Raw genomic sequence first — 16,281 nt, 5'->3', positions numbered from 1 at the left:
AATAAAAAATAAAAAACAAAACAAAACAAAAAAAAAGAATAGGTCTGACACTGAACAACAAAGCTTAAAGATCAGATGAGTTCATTCATGAAGAGAGCAAAAGATCATTGCAAAGACAGAGAAGAAAGGAGAAAAATTAAACTAAAAAAATTTAAAAAAAAAAGTCAGGAAAGGTCCTGCACTAGAACAATGAGAAGTCAAAACAAAGGAAATAGATGCTGAAGTAAAAAATCTGAATAGAAGATTTCCAAGGGCTCAAGAAGACAAAACAAATTATTGTTACAGAATGTGCAAGGAGCTAGAACTGGAGAATAAAAAGGGAACAACTCACTTGGCATTTCTCAAGCTGAAAGAACTGAAAAACAAATTAAAGCCTCAAGTTACAGTCCTTAGGGATATGATGATATTATGATCTTGAAGGACCCAGGAAACATCAAAACAAGATGTAGGGAATATACAGAATCACTGTATCAAAAAGAATTAAAAAACATTAAAATATTTCAGAAAGTACGATATGATCAAGAGCCAATGTTAATGAAGGAAGAAGTTCAAACTTCACTGAAGACGTTGGCAAATAATAAGGCCCCAGGAATCAGTGGGATACCAAATGACGTGTTTCAACTAACCGATACAGCAGCCCTGGAAGGATTCACTAGTCTATGATTTTGAATGATGTGGAAACTTGGAGGACAGCAGTCAGGCTGACTGTCTGAAAGAGAACCATAATTGTTCCCAACACCAAAAAAGGTGATACAACAGAACATGGAAATTACCAAACAATATCATTAATATCACATGCAAGCAAAATACTTCTGAAGATCATTCAAAACCAGCAAAAAGAGTACAAAGACTAAGAACTGCCAGAAGTTCAAGTTGAATTTAAAAGAGACCATGACATCAGAGATGCCACTGCTGATGTAAAATGCAGTTCCTGACTGCAAGCAAAAGATGTTGTTATGTGCTGTCAAGTCACCCGTGACTCACAGCAACCCTATGTACAACAGCCCTAAACCCTGTTCTATCCTGTACCAATCTCACTGTCTACGACACACCTACTCCGATTACCCCAGTCACTAAATCAATCCACCTCATAAAGGATCTTCCTCTCCTGTGCTGTCCCTCCAACCTCCCAAGCATGACATCCTTCTCCAAGGAATGGTCCCTCCTTGCAACATGTCCAAAGTAAGTCAGACGAAGCTTCAGAATCCTTGCCTCCAGGGAGTAGCCTGTTTTAACCCTCTCTACCAAGAGAATAACAGGCTAACACTGAGAATTATAGGAATCCTAGAACACTTACTTGTGTTGATGTAAAATTGATACCTAGACAAAGAGGCTGTTTGTTGTGTGAACAGAGCAAGTGAACACTAACTTCATGGTTTGAAATTAAGAAAGGTGTGTATCGGAGTTGTATCCTCTCTTCATATCTATTAAATTTGTGTTCTGACCAAATAATTCAAGAGGCTGGGCTCTATGAAAAACATGGTATCAGGGTTGGAGGAAGATTTATCAATAACCTCTGTTATACAGATGACACAACCTTGCTTGTTCAAAGTGAAAAAGACTTGAAGCATTTACTGCAGAAGATTAAAGAATACAGGCTTCAACATGCATTGTACCTCAATGTGAAGGAAAAAAAAATCACTGCCACTAGACTGACAGGCAACATTATGAGATGAAGAATGAAACTGATAATGACTTCATCTTACTTGGATCCACAATCAATACACTCTGTACCAGCATCAGACGATCAGGAAAGATTGCACTGGCAAAGTTTGTAGTTAAGGAGCTCTTGAAATTACTGAGGAGCAATGATGTCAGTTTAAGAACTAGGGTGTGCCTGACTCAGACCATAGTCTTTTCAATCACTTGCTATGCATTTGAAACTTAACAGTGAATAAGGATGACAGAATAATTTGTGCCTTTGAGTTTCGGTGCTGGAGAAGGGTACTGAATATTTCATGGACTGTAAAAAGGACAAAGAGATATCTTAGAGAGGGTGCAGTCAGACTGTTCCTTGGAATCAAAGATGAAAAAGCTCCATCTTACATATTTTGGTTATGTTGCTAGGAGAGGGTGTTCTTTGGAGAAGACATCATGCTTGGAAAGGTGGGGGGAACAGCAATGGAAAGGAAGACCCTCAACCAGGTGGATTGAGCCAGTGACTGCAGCAATGGGACTGAGTGTGTCAGAGATTGTGAGGACGTCATAGGATAGGCCAAGGTTCAGGTCTGTTATTCATAAGGTCACTATGAATCATACTCGTGTTGATGGCATCTAACAACAACAACAACTCTATGACACACAGCTACCACCTTTTTCAAATTATTAATTATTAAATGTGAGAAATCTTGAAAACTAGAAATCAATAATTTAAATTCAATGTCAAAGACATTACATGCAAAATACAATTTTACATTAGGTTCTATTGATACGCGTCCAAACATATTAAGTAAAAATATAAACACAATGGGGAAATTAAAAAGATTTCTCATATTTCATTAGTTTGACAATAAGAGGAGAAATGGTATAAAGTTTCATGGATATTAATTTTGTTACCATGACTGTTGTTGTTATGTGCCCTTGGGTCACCTGCGACCCAGAGAGACCCTATGTACAGTAACTTTGAACCCTGCCCTTGTAACACTATACTTCTCTGCATGTCTGCTCTTTCAGAAATCAGTACCAGAAAAAAATATTTTTTTTTAAAAAAAGAAGTCAATATCAGTTAGTTGACCTCTATTTAATTACATAAACCTTAGAAAAAGTCTGTTTTATTGGTGTAGCTGGTTGTTGATAACTTTTGTTAAGAATCTTATGGAGCCCAGGTGTCACAGATGTACTGGGCTGCTAACTCAAAAGGTGCCAGTCTGAGTGTACTAGTTGCTTCAAGGGAAAAAGATGGACAAGCTAATGTAAAGATTTACAGCCATGAGTTGAAAATGACTCTGTGAAAATGGTAGTGAGTTTGCTGAGAGTCCAGTTACTTCCACAGTAACAAGGAAGCTGACAATTTAAAAAGTTGCTATACTAACTCCTCATGCCAGGATCACACTTGCTTCACTGAGATTCCAGTATTAGCAACTTACTGTGAGAGCTTTAGTCTGCAAGAGTACTCTGACTTAGCCTGGACAGAGTTACTGCCAAAAGAGCTGGCTCAACAGTCATGCTACACTTGATAAATTTTTATCCTCAGATGGTTATCTTCGGCAATGTGGTTTCCTTTGTCTGAGCACTCAGTTCAACTCTCTTACCAGTCTTATGAGTTACCTAATCATAAAAAGGCAGAAAACACTACTAAACTTGTCACTGTACTTCTCCAATCATGTTTTAATAGTCTTCAACATTTTACTTAAATGTGAAATAATGATTGTTGTTGCATGCCCTTGAGTCCCGTGTGACTCATAGCAACTCTATGTACAACAGCTTTGAACCCTGCTCTATCTTGAGCTGGTTTCATTGTCTCTGACACACCTACCACCATTACTCCAGTTACTGAGTCAATTTACCACATTCAGGGTCTTCCCATTTTGTGCTGTCCTTCCACCCTTCCAAGCATGATACCCTTCTCCAAGAACTGGTCCTTCCTGGCCACATACCCAAAGTATGTGATAAGGAGCTTCAAAATCTTTGCCTCCAAGGATCAGCCTGGTTTCACCCTCTCCAAGACAGACCTGTTTGTTATTAGCAGTCCATAGTATGTGCAATACTCTTCTCTAGCACCACATCTCAAAGGTATCAATTCTTCTATCATCCTTAGTTATTTGTCCAGCTCTCTGATGCATAGAAAGTTACTGAGAAGGCCATGGCCTGGATCAGGTGCACCTTAGCCTCTAGACTGACATAGTTGCTCTTCGGTACTCTGGAGAGGTACCTGACAGGAGATTTTCCAAATGCAATTCATCTTTTGATTTCCTGGCTGCTGGTAACAAGAGTGATAACTGCAGAGTCACACAAGCTAAAGCTGTTAACAAGCTCAGTCTCTTCTCTATCAATCATGATGCTGCCAGTTGGCCCAGTGATAAGAATCTTTCTTTTCTTGATGTTGAGCCTCAATCCATATTCAATACTACAGTCCTTGATCTCTGCAGCAAATGCCTCATGGCCTCCTCAGCTTCAGCAAGCAAGATTGTGCCATCTGCGTAACATAGGTTGTTGAAGAGTCTTCTTCCAATCCTGGTGCCATATTACTCCACATACAGTCCAGCCTCCTGAATGATCTGTCCCACATATAGATTGAAAAGGTACAGAAACACACATCCCTGACATACTCCTTCCCTGATTTAAAAACATGTAGTGCTTCCTTGCTCTATTCTGACGACTGCTTCCTGTTTCAAGTATAGGGTTTGTGTTTATTCTGGGATTCCCATTCGTCTCAAAGTTAGCCACAATCTGTTATGATACACACAGTAAATTATTTTGCATAATCAATAAAACACAGAAAAACATTCCTGTAATACTCTCTGCTTTCAGCTAAGATCCATCTAACATTGTCTATAATGTCCCTAGTGGATCTGATAATTTCTGCACTCTGTGAGCTCACCTTTTTTTTCTTTTGGAATGGGTGCCAGGTAGCAGTCTTCCAAAATTCTGAGCATAGACTAGTTAGCATGTTCCACGCTGAAACAACTCAGTCAATATTCCTTCAACTCCTACAGCTTTATTTTTTACCAATGCCTCAGAGCACTTTCAACCTTTTTTAGTACTACTACTAGTTCTTGATCACCACATGCTATTTCTTAAAATTGTTCAGCGTGGACCAATTCTTTTTGGTCCACTGATTCTGTGTAATCCTACCTTCTTTTGATGATCTCTGTGTCATTCAATACTTTTCTATGAAATTCTTCAGTGTGTTAGTGTTATATCCTTTTACCTTACCTATTCAATCTGTATGCTACACAAATAATCTAAGAAGATAGACTATATGAGGAAGAATGTGCCATCAAGATTAGAGGAGGACTCATCAACAACCTTTGATAGGCTTCTTCCTGGCAGCAAGAATGTTGAAGCTCCATCTCACGTACTTTGCGCACATGGCCAGGAAAGACTAGTCTTTGGAGAGGGACACCAAGCTTGGAAAGGTGGATGGACAGTGTAGGAGAGGAAGACCCAGAATGAGGTGGATTGACTTAGTGACTGGAGAAATGAAATTAGGTCTGCTGGAAACAATGAGATTGGTACAAGATAGGACAGCTTTTAGAGGTGATATATGAATCACTGAGTCACAGGTGACTCGATGGCACATAAAAACAGTAACAACAACAACAACAGCACTTGTGGCCTAGAAGCAAGATGCTGAGTTGCATTCCTAAAGGCACACACTTCAAACCCATCAGCTGCTCCACAGAAGGATGGGCAATCGCCTACCACATGATTAAGTGCCTCTAAAAACCCGCCAGAGGGTGAGCTACAGGTTACTTCTGACCTTATGGTACACAACAACATTAAATTACTATTTAACCAGTTGCTGCCACTCAGTTGGTTATCAGATTTTAATGGTGCTCTAGAGAGTTTCTAGTTACTGATTTTTCAGAAAATGATCATCAGTCCTCTCTTTTGAGGTACCTCAGGTAGAATTAAATCTCCAACCTTTCAGTTATCAGTTGGACACTAAACTGTATGCACCATCAATGGACGCCAAACTATTATTTACATATAGATATGATTCAAAGGTAATTATTTATTGTTTTATCGTGTTCTGACTTACCATTGTACTACCACTAGAACAGAAATTTAAAGAACTATTACTGTAACCATAAAAATGTATACGAAATAAAACAAAATTACTTTGTCCAAATACTTCATTTTATAGATTAATAAAGCATATTCTCTACAGATTATTAAAGTCATTATCACACATATGCAATACAAAGTCGGCAAAGATGATTAAATAGTTTTGGTGTTCCAGGCTAATGCCTAACAAAAAAAAGAAATAAAGTTTCTTTATGTAAACAATTCATTCCCTGAAATTATGGAAGAAGCTCATGTTCATGTTCTTGCTATGGTGAATCACGCTGCTATGAACACTGGTGTATAAGCCTCTGTTCGTGCCTCAGTTCTCATTTTCTCAAGGCTAATTCCAAGTAGTACCATAGCTAGGTCATATGGAATTTCTATGTTCAGCTTTTTGAGGCAGCGCCAAACTGCCTTCCAGAGTGGTTGTACCACTTTACAATCCCACCAACAATGTATAAGAGTTCCTATCTCACCACATCCTCTCCAATATTTATTACTTGCTGCCCTGCTAAACTTTGCCACTGCTACACCACTGCTCAAAGTAGCGTTATTTAACATTGCAAGAACATGGAAACAGCCCAAATACCCAACTACAACGGAATGGATTGAGAAATTATGGTATATTCACACAATGGAAACACTACGCAGCACTCGGGAACAATGATTTTGTAAATTACTATCTAACACGGGAGGGACTGGAGAATATTATGCTAAGTGAACTAACAGTTTAATAAAGACAAGTACTGTATAAAACCATTATTGTAGAACCAGTGCAAGGATGGGGGTGTGGGTGCTTAACTATAGGGTCATACAATTTGATGGGTGGAGGGAGGCGTAGGTAAAGGAAAGGGAAAAGATCAGGTGTGAAAAGCAATGTATATAAACTTTGTAAGTAAACCTGAATATAATAATAATAATAATAATAATAATAATAATAATAGTAATAATAAAGAACATGGAAACAGCCCAAATGTCTAACCACAACTGAATGGATTGAGAAACGGTGGTATTTTCACACAATAGAATACTATGAAGCATGCAGCAGCAAGGATTTTGAAAATCATTACATAACTTGGGAGAGAATGGAGTGCATGATGCTAAGTGAACTAACTCAGTCCCATAAGAACAAATTCTCTGTAAGACCATTATTGTAGAAATAGAAAAATAACTAATAAAACGTGTATGAGGGTCTAAGGGAGTGAGGGTAAAAGCAGAGGGTGAGGATGGGCAGGGGAGTAATCATAGGGTCTCAAAATTTGAGGGGTGCTTAAAGGAAATGGGCAAGATCCAGTGTGAAAAATAATGTGTACGAACTTTGTAAGCAAGTCAGTATAAAATAAAAATTTCTTTTTTAAAAAAGAAGCTAATTTCCCTTGAACATCCTGACTCTGGAGCAAAATTAGAGTTTTATGAACTATGGAAGAAGGGAGGAAATGGCTCTAGGGTATATAACAACTGATGTCTTCATATTTTTAACAATAAAATAGAAAATGACAGCAATAAATTATAAATAGTACTCACTGAATGTCAGAAAGTGCTAGACATGTATTCACTCATTTTTAACCACATTATCCAATTTCCTTCCTCTGCCAAGATAGGAGAAGAGGAAAAGATACTAGAAAAAGAGGGAAATTGCAAAATAAAAGACTAAATTCAAAGAAACAAGTTAAAATTAGGGAGAAGAATGACAAAGTTAATAATTTTCCTACTCTTATTATAATGTATTTGAAATCAACTTCTAAATAAAATATATCCATATAAAAACATAAGTATTAAAATGTTTCCAAATCCAGTAATGTCAAGGTGATTTCAACCCAGGTCTTATGAGAGTAAAATGAACCTACAGAATTCCTAATGCTGCAAATCTTTATGGAAACAGATTATCTTTTGCCTTTGGAATGGCTGGTGGGTTGGAACTACCAACATTTAGATTAGTACCGAGCATTTAACCACTGTGCCAACAGAGCTTGTTTGCAAATATTTCTATTCTTTGACAAAAAAATGTAGAATTTTATATTATTATATAAATTATGACATTGCTCAATTGTACATAAGGTTTTCGAAGAAGGCCTGTTAGTCTGGACGTGAATGGCTAATCCTTCTTCTAGTCTGTCTAAATTTGAGTGCTCAGCTTTAGAACAGTATCTGACACTAGACATTAGAACAGTATTTAACCGTTTTACAAAAGGAGCAGATGAAAGACAATTCTCCATTACAAAAGTAACCAATATATTTAGTGTTTTAATTCACTTCTGTGATGCCTAATTCCAAGTTTCTCCTTGGTGACCGAGATTTTGAAGCTTCGTCTCATGTATTTTGGGCAGGTGGCCAGGAAGACCAGTCTTTGGTGAAGAACATCATGCTTGGAAAGGTGGAGGGACAGAGCAGGAGAGAAAGACCCAGAAGAGATGGACTGAGTTGGTAACTGGGGCAATGGGATTAGGTGTGTCAGAGCTGGTGAGACTAGCTCAGGATAGATAGAGCAGAGTTCCGAGCTATTGTACACAGGGTTGCTATGAGTCGTATACAACTTGAGTGGCACATAACAACAACAACAACAACATGATATTGCTAGCTTCCATTATTCAGAATTATACATATATGTATATATACATATTTTTTATAAACTTTCAATTACAGTCCTCAGCTGTTGTTGTTATGTGCCGTCATGTCCCCTAAAACTCACAGTGACCTTATACACAACAGCCGTACACCCTGCTCTAGCCTGTGCCAATCTTACTATCTCTGACACACCTATCCCCATTATCCCAGTCACTGAATCAATTAATCTCATCAAGGGTCTTTCTTTCTTGTGCTGTCCCTTCACTCTCCCAAGCATGATATTCCTGTCCAAGATACATGTCCAAAGTATGTCAGATAAAGCTTCAAAATCTTTGCCTCCAAGGAGCAGCCTGGTCTCAATCACCCTCTCTAAGATGAATCTTTTTGTTCTCCTAGTAGTCCATGGTATATTCAATACTGTTCTTCAGCACAACAGCTCAAAGGCATCAATTCTCCTACTACCATCCCTAGTCATTGTCCAGCTTTCTGACACATACAGCAAGTAATTGCAAAGACTATGGCCTGGTTCAGGCACACCTTAGTCAACCAAATGACATCATTGCTCTTCAGTACTTTGAAGACGTATTTGGCAGCAGACTTTCCCAATGAAATTCATCTTTTAATTTCCTGGCTACTGATACCAAGAATGTTGATTGTGGAGCCAACCAAACTAAAGCTGTTAACAATCTCAATCTCTTCACCATCTAGCATGATGTTGCTAATGGGCGCAGGGGTGAGAATATTTTTCTTCTTGATGTTGAGCTTCAATCCTTACTGACGGCTGCAGTCCTTGTTCTTTTGCAGCAAGTGCTACAGGTTCTCCTCAGTTTCAGAAAGCAGGGTTGTGTCATCTGCATAACACAAATTGTTGATGAATCTACCTGCAATCCTGATGCCACATTTCTCCTCCTGGAGCTCATTCTCCCAGATAATCTGTTCTGCATAGAGAATGAAAAGGTAGGGAGACAGGACATATCCCTGGTGCACACCCTTTTCAAATTTGAACCATGCAGTGTTTTCTTGCTCTGTTCTGACAACTGCCTCCAGGTCTAAGTACAGGTTTCACATAAGCAGGATCAAGTGTTCTGGGATTCTCATTCTTCTCAGAGTCAGCCACAGATGTTGTAATCCACACAGTCAAAAGCCTTTGCATAGTCAATGAAACACAGACAGACATTCCTCTGGTACTCTCTGCTTTCAGCCAAGATTTATCTAACATTAGCTATAATATCCCTAGTACCACAGCCTCGTCTAAACCCAGCCAAAACTTGGGGCAATTTTGAGTTACTGAAAATGTCTTCAATAAATCCAGAATGCATTTTTTTTTTCTCTCTCCATGTTCTTTTGGTCTGGAAATAAACAATATTCATAAGACAAAGTAAAGGCAGATTTTTAAATTACTAGTTTCAAAGAATCTGGAAATGAAATAGAATACAGGAAATAGAAAACAAAATATAGAAAACAACTGAATTATTATCTCATTAATAAAATACCTTCTTTTCCCCAGCACATTAAATTGCAAAATGATTCAAAAATTTTAGTAATATTCTTTACTATGAAGAACACACATCTGCTTAATAATGATTTTGAGAAAGAATAGTAAATAGAGACAGTTAAAATTTTTTTCCCATGGCAAAAAATACAAGTATAGTAAAAACCCAAACAAAGCCAAGAAGCCTAGTCAAAATAATTGTATTATATTACAGCAAACATTAACAGTATTAGCATTGAATCAAGCACAAATTAGTATGAGGATTAGTGGAAACTTTTTTTCTTAATAAAACAGAAGAGAAATGATAACAAAATAGTCAAAGACAAGTCATAAAAATTCCATGGGAATCCTATATTATTCTGTAAAGCAATATGTATAAATATAAATATAATGAGATGCAAACAAAAGAATGTCACAGTTTTAAAGGGACTATGTTTTGAATAAAGGATCTGTAACTAAAAATTTGTGAATTTTTTTACATTTTGACATAACAAGATTTATGACATTTCAGTCAAGCTGTATAATCTTTGAAGAAGAAACTTTTAGTAGAATAAAACTTTAAGTCTTTTTAGAAGATATTATAAGTGAATACTTTTATAATTTTAGGCTGAAAAATATTTTCTTCCAGAAGATACAAAGGATCTTAATCATAAAAGATTAAGATTCAACAACTTAAAAATAACTTAAAATTCTGTTGATCAAATATCCCACATCCCAGGAAAAAAATAATTTGAAACATCTAACATCCACCATTTTTAATGGACCATAAACAGTTGATATTCAGTGTTGGCATTTTCCATATTCCTACCTCCATTAGAGTAGATGAAGGTCTAAAAGAGTATTTTTCCAGATGTTTGGACCTTTGGACTTATGGATGAAATTAAAAGTTTACCAACAAGAGGTACTTGAGGGAGATATGGAAGACAGAACTAAGAGTGAGACTAGAAGCAAAACTGCATAGACATGAATGTCTCTGAAGAGTCACACTCCATACTCTATTTTCCAGTGGCCAGTACCAGATCTATGGAATTGATGCTGCTGTTGTGGCAACAGATGTGGTGGTTGTTGTTAAGTGCTGTAGCCCTAGGAACAGGAGACCTGAACCCTGTGGTATCCTGTACCATCCTTATCATCTCTAACACATTTGAGCCTATTGCTACAATCATTGTGTCAATCAATCTTGTTGGGGGTCTTTCGTTGACCCTCCATATTTCCAAGTATGATGTCCCTTTCCAAGGAATAGTCTCTCCTAGCAACATGACCAAACCTTTGCCTCCAAGAAGCACTCTGGCTGTACTTTTTCCAAGACCAATATGTTTGCTCTTTTGGTGGACCATGGGATAGTCAATACTCTTCTCCAACAGCAGAAGTGTAAAGTCATCAATTCTTCTGCCATCCCTATTCATTGTCCATCTCTCAGATGCATAGCAAGTAATTGAAAAGACCATGGCTTGAATTATATACACCAATCACTGACAATTTGATCCTTTTTCTATTATGATGCTGCTACTGGTCCAGTGGGGAGGATTTTTATCCTCTTGACGTTGAGATGTAATCCACTGAAGGCTGTAGGCCTTGATCTTCTGCAACAGGCGTTTCAAGTCCTCCTTACTTTAAGCAAGTAAAGTTGTGTTATTTGCATAATGCAGGTTGTTGACGGGTCTTCCTCCTATTCTGACGCCACATTCCTCTCCATAGAGTCCAGATTGACAAATTTGTTCAACATACAGACTGAAAAGGTAGGGAGAAAGGATGTATCTCTGGCACACACCGTTTCTGATTTTAACCATGCAATGTTCCCTTGCTCCATTCAAACAAAAGCTTCTTGATCTAGGTATAGATTTTGTAGGAACACAACTAAGTGTTCAGGGATTCCCATTTTTCTCAATCGTAGCAATAATCTGTTGTGACTGACACAGTCAAATATCTTTGCATAGTAGTGAAAACTGCTAAATTCCTGACTTCAGGATCACAGCCTCTCTAAGGTGTGAACTGGAAATCCATGCTCTAGTAGTACTTATGTGTAAGTACAACAAATCTCTTTGTGTTCTAAATTTATTGAATGATTACTGTTTACTGCACTGACACTGGATGAGTACACCAACAAATATCCAGAATGCAGACAATGTAAAGAATCTTGTCAATTTGATAAGGGAAACATAAAGTAATAAATAAAAAAGAGGGAGAAGAAACAAGTATTTTAATAGGAGAAAGAAACCCACTATGTTTGGGTAAAATTTGGGTAAATAAGTGTAAAAAATAGTCATATATCACTATTCATGAAAATGCAAAATAAAATCACATAAAAACCACTTAACACTCAAATTACTAAAACATTGAAATCCTGTTAAGAACAAATCTTGATAAAAGATGTGGCTCAAATACAATTCATAAATATAACTAGTTGGAATATAGATTGGTACACACACTGTGAAATTAATTTTATATTGTTGTGTTGTTGTTAAGTGCTGTCGAGTCATAGGCGACTCATAGTGACCCTATGAACAACAGTCCTGAACACTTGTGTAACCTTCATCCTTTCTCCAGGTTCATAGGGTTTTCGGAGGCAAACTTTTACAGAACTGGATGCCACTCCTGCTTCAAAGCTTGTTTTAATTGGGGAACTCTCCAAAACACTGTCCACTATGGGTGACCATTATCACATTTAACACATCAGTGTCACAGTGTTCAGCATCACAGCAATCACGAGTTACCTCTGTACAGAAAGTGGACAGACCAGGGCTATAGTAAAGATATTATTCAATAATTTCCACTCAGTTGGATCATCTCTTTTTTGGAGACGGGAACAAATATGGATCTCTCTAGTCAGGGGGTCAGTTAGCTTGTTTTCCAAATTTCTTGGCACAAAAGGTCCAGGTCTGCATTTGTTCTTGAAATACCTCAACCGGTATGGCATCAATTCTTGGGGTTTTATTTTTTCACTAATGTCTTCAATGCAATTTGGACTTACTCCTTCTGTCAGTGCTATTAGTTCTTGATCATATGCTACTTCCTGAAATGTTTCCATGTAGACCAATTATTTTTGGTACAGTGACTCTGTGTATTCTTTCTATATTCTCTTGATGTTTCCTGTATCATTCAATTATTAAGCTGATAGAATTCTTCAGTATTGTAATTCAAGGCGTGATCTGGTTCTTCAGTTGTTCTTGGGTTTTGGGGTTTTTTTAAGTCTACTTTATTTAGGTGAAAATTTACAAGTCATATTGGTTTTCCGTATTCCTCAGTGCTTTCAGCTTGAGAAATGCTAAGTATGTTCTCCTTTTTTGGTTTTTAACTCGAGTTCTTTGCATATTTTGTTATACTTTCTTGGTTTGTCCTCTCAAGCTGCCCTTTGAAATTTATCTCCTGCTAAGGAAAAAGGAAGGTAGGAAAAAAGAAAAATGTATATATACACACCAGTATTTGTATTATTATAGCTCTTTTTTCTTTTATGTGATTTTATTCATAGACCAGCACACTGTATGCTAAGAGAAATATCTGACCAGCCAGCATTTTATATAAATAGTTCTTAACTATTCTGATTATTGTACAAACTCAATTTACAAACAGACTTACAAATGACATTTGATAGGTTGATGGATTTTAACTTTATAATTGTTTCACAGCATCTAGATTATATACAGTGCAAGTTCTTGGAAAAAGACATCACATTTGGGAAACCAGAAGGTCAACAAAACCCAGAAAGACAGAAGATCCTCTAATAGATAGACTGACACAGTAACTGCAACAATGGATTTCAGCATGGTGGAGATTTTGAAGATGGTGCAGGATAGGACAAGGTTTCAACCTGTTGTTCATAGGGTCACTATGAGTTGTTGTCAACTCAGTGGTACTTCACAATAACAACAACACTACCAATGATGGCTAATACAGTAATACTTGTGAGAACTGGAACAGGACTATCTTGGTTTGTTGAGTCTCTTACGTTTTTACCATTTGGCAGAGTAAATTATCTGATATCTATACTACATAGTGAAAAATATTTAAGGTTTTCTTCTTTACACAGGGTTCCCGACCCTTCATCAGGTTTCTGAGGTTATAAATCTATATAGGAGGAAATTGCTCATCATTCTCTCATAGAGCCATTCATGGCTAGAAACTACTCACTGCTGGTCAACAGTGCAACCCGTAACATGCTATATCACCAGAGCCCTTAACTGTATTTATAAAGTTGCTATTATTTTATAATTATCCTAATTCCGCGTATTTGCAAAGAAACCTATGGAAGAGATTCTGGTTTTGTCTCCAATTTACAGATGAAGAAACTTGTAGCTTTCCCAAGGACATACAAAAAATCAGGCCCCAGAGTACACACTCTGAATCAGTATGTTTTATATAGAATTAAATATATAAATAACAAAGCATTAATATTTAAGATAAAATTAATAAGACTGAAAGAGAACTGATGTGTTTGAATTATGATGCTGGTGAAGATTATTGAATGTACATGAACCATCAGAAGAAGGAACAATCTTGTCTTGGAAAAGTACACCCAGAATGCTTAGAAGTAAGGAGGTGAGACTTCATCTCACATGCTGTGGACGAAGTATTAGGAAGGATCAATTCTGGAGAAAAATTTTATACTTGGTAAACATCCTATGGATGGCCAAGAGAATGACAGATATGGAGAAGGTGCAGCCAGAGTGCTCTGTGGAGGCAAGAATGATGAGACCTCACATACTTTGGACATGGTGCTAGGAGGTTCTACTCCTTGGAGAAGGACATGATGCTAGGAAGGGTGGAGGATCGGTGAAGAGGAAGACCCTCAACCAGGTGGACTGACATGGTGGCTGCTGCAATGGGCTGTTCTATCAGGAAGTGTGAGGATGGCACAGGATAGAACAAGGTTCAGATTTTTTGTTCATAGGGTCGCTATGAGTGGTACTCAATTCAACGGCACCTAACAACAACAACAAAGGAATAGGTCAGCACCAAGTAGAGAATCAGTGAAAAAGAAGAAGACTTCAATGATGTGGGTTGACACAACAGCTACAACTATGAGCTCAAAGACAGTCATGATTATGAAAAAAGGGCAGGACTGTGCAGGTTTTTTAATTCTGTTATACAGAGGGTCATTACGAGTTACTACCAACTTGATGGCATCTAACAACAAATAACAAAATAATGTAAAGAAATAGTCAACCACTAAACATCTACCTTTCATTTTCCTTGATGACATTTTCAAGTTGCAGTTTCATCTCACCCATCTGTTTCTGAAAGAATGAAAAATGATGAATTAATATAATTTAATTACAATTAATCCAGTAAATTTTCCAGGTAATTAGATCTCCATTAAAAACCACATCCAAATAAAATAATATTCTGTGACACTAGGTGACTGTTAAGAAAGACTTATTCTTTACTTCTAACCATATTAGAGTAAACATGACTACTTCAATGAAATATAAATTAAAATATTAATTTCTAACATTTTATATAATATACTAAGTAATATTTATAAATGCAATTTTCATGATTTATAGATTTTAAAAGACAGATGCCACTGAAACAAATACCATAAATATTTACCTAAACTTATTAATCTCAGTTTAGCTAAAACCTAGATGAACACTCATTCTTTTCTAGTATTTTAAATGGTACACTGTTAGTATCAAGAAAGAAAATAGAAGCTTAGTTTGGTAGTCACTTATTCAATTTGATCCCCTACCTTTATTGTCTAAACTCTGAATTATGCAAGGCAAAGATGGCCACCAAATTCAAACATACACTTCAGTAAGAAGAATGGCAAAAACCTCCACTAACTAATAAAATAAAGAATAAAATACTCCAATGAGGAGACAAAGAAAAGATTAATTATCTGAAAGGATCCACAAATAGGATTTTAAAAGAAAAGGGAAAACATTCAAGGAAGGAGAAATATGTATAAAAACAAAGGAGAAAAAAAAATACTGGGTTAGCAAAGTGTTTAGGGAATAGACAAAATGGAAGCCAGGAAGAAGGTCATGTGAAAATCATACTTAAAGCAAAAGTACAATCAACTGATGATATGTCCATTAGTTTTAATTGGACACTCGAGGCTACGGAGGGAAGCCAAGTCTAAAGTGAATCTGGCCAGGGAAGGATAGACCAGGCAGTGCTCCAAGCTGTTCTCTGAACTAGAGAACTGAAGTCAGCTTGGTCCAAGCAATGAGTAATGGCCAATTCTAATTACATATTGGCTTGGAACAAGAACCATTCCCAGGTCCCTCCTGTGCCTGAATTACAATTAATCCAAAATGCATTAATTAGCTACCATATTACTGAGATTTGACCAGACATGGATGGAGTGATAAAAAATGGAAAGGCAGGTGAAGGTCATCAATGCCATAGTAAACAAAGCAGTCTGGATATTACTGTAGCAGTTAAGACAGACACTTCATAAAATTTATCAAAACTGATCTTTAGATGTTTCAAAAATCTAAAAACCTTTATATTTCAAAATATCTATTATTATTATTTGTACATAATCATTT

At 36.8% G+C, this 16,281-nt stretch overlaps 1 protein-coding gene across 1 annotated transcript in view; it reads right to left on the bottom strand.

Annotated features, from left to right (window-relative positions):
* SCLT1 (sodium channel and clathrin linker 1) overlaps window positions 1–16,281 on the bottom strand; it is a 258,430-nt gene that overhangs the window by 205,679 nt on the left and 36,470 nt on the right. The window contains exon 4 of the mRNA XM_006901160.1: window positions 14,966–15,021. Coding sequence (XP_006901222.1) covers window positions 14,966–15,021 — 56 coding nt within the window. The remainder of the gene's footprint in view (window positions 1–14,965; window positions 15,022–16,281) is intronic.

This window comes from Elephantulus edwardii, unplaced genomic scaffold (assembly GCF_000299155.1).
Source record: "Elephantulus edwardii isolate Elephantulus edwardi_28Jun2011 unplaced genomic scaffold, EleEdw1.0 scaffold00311, whole genome shotgun sequence".
Lineage (NCBI taxonomy): Eukaryota > Metazoa > Chordata > Mammalia > Macroscelidea > Macroscelididae > Elephantulus > Elephantulus edwardii.
Note: the sequence above shows the minus strand (reverse complement) of the source record. Positions and strands in the feature narration are given on the sequence as shown.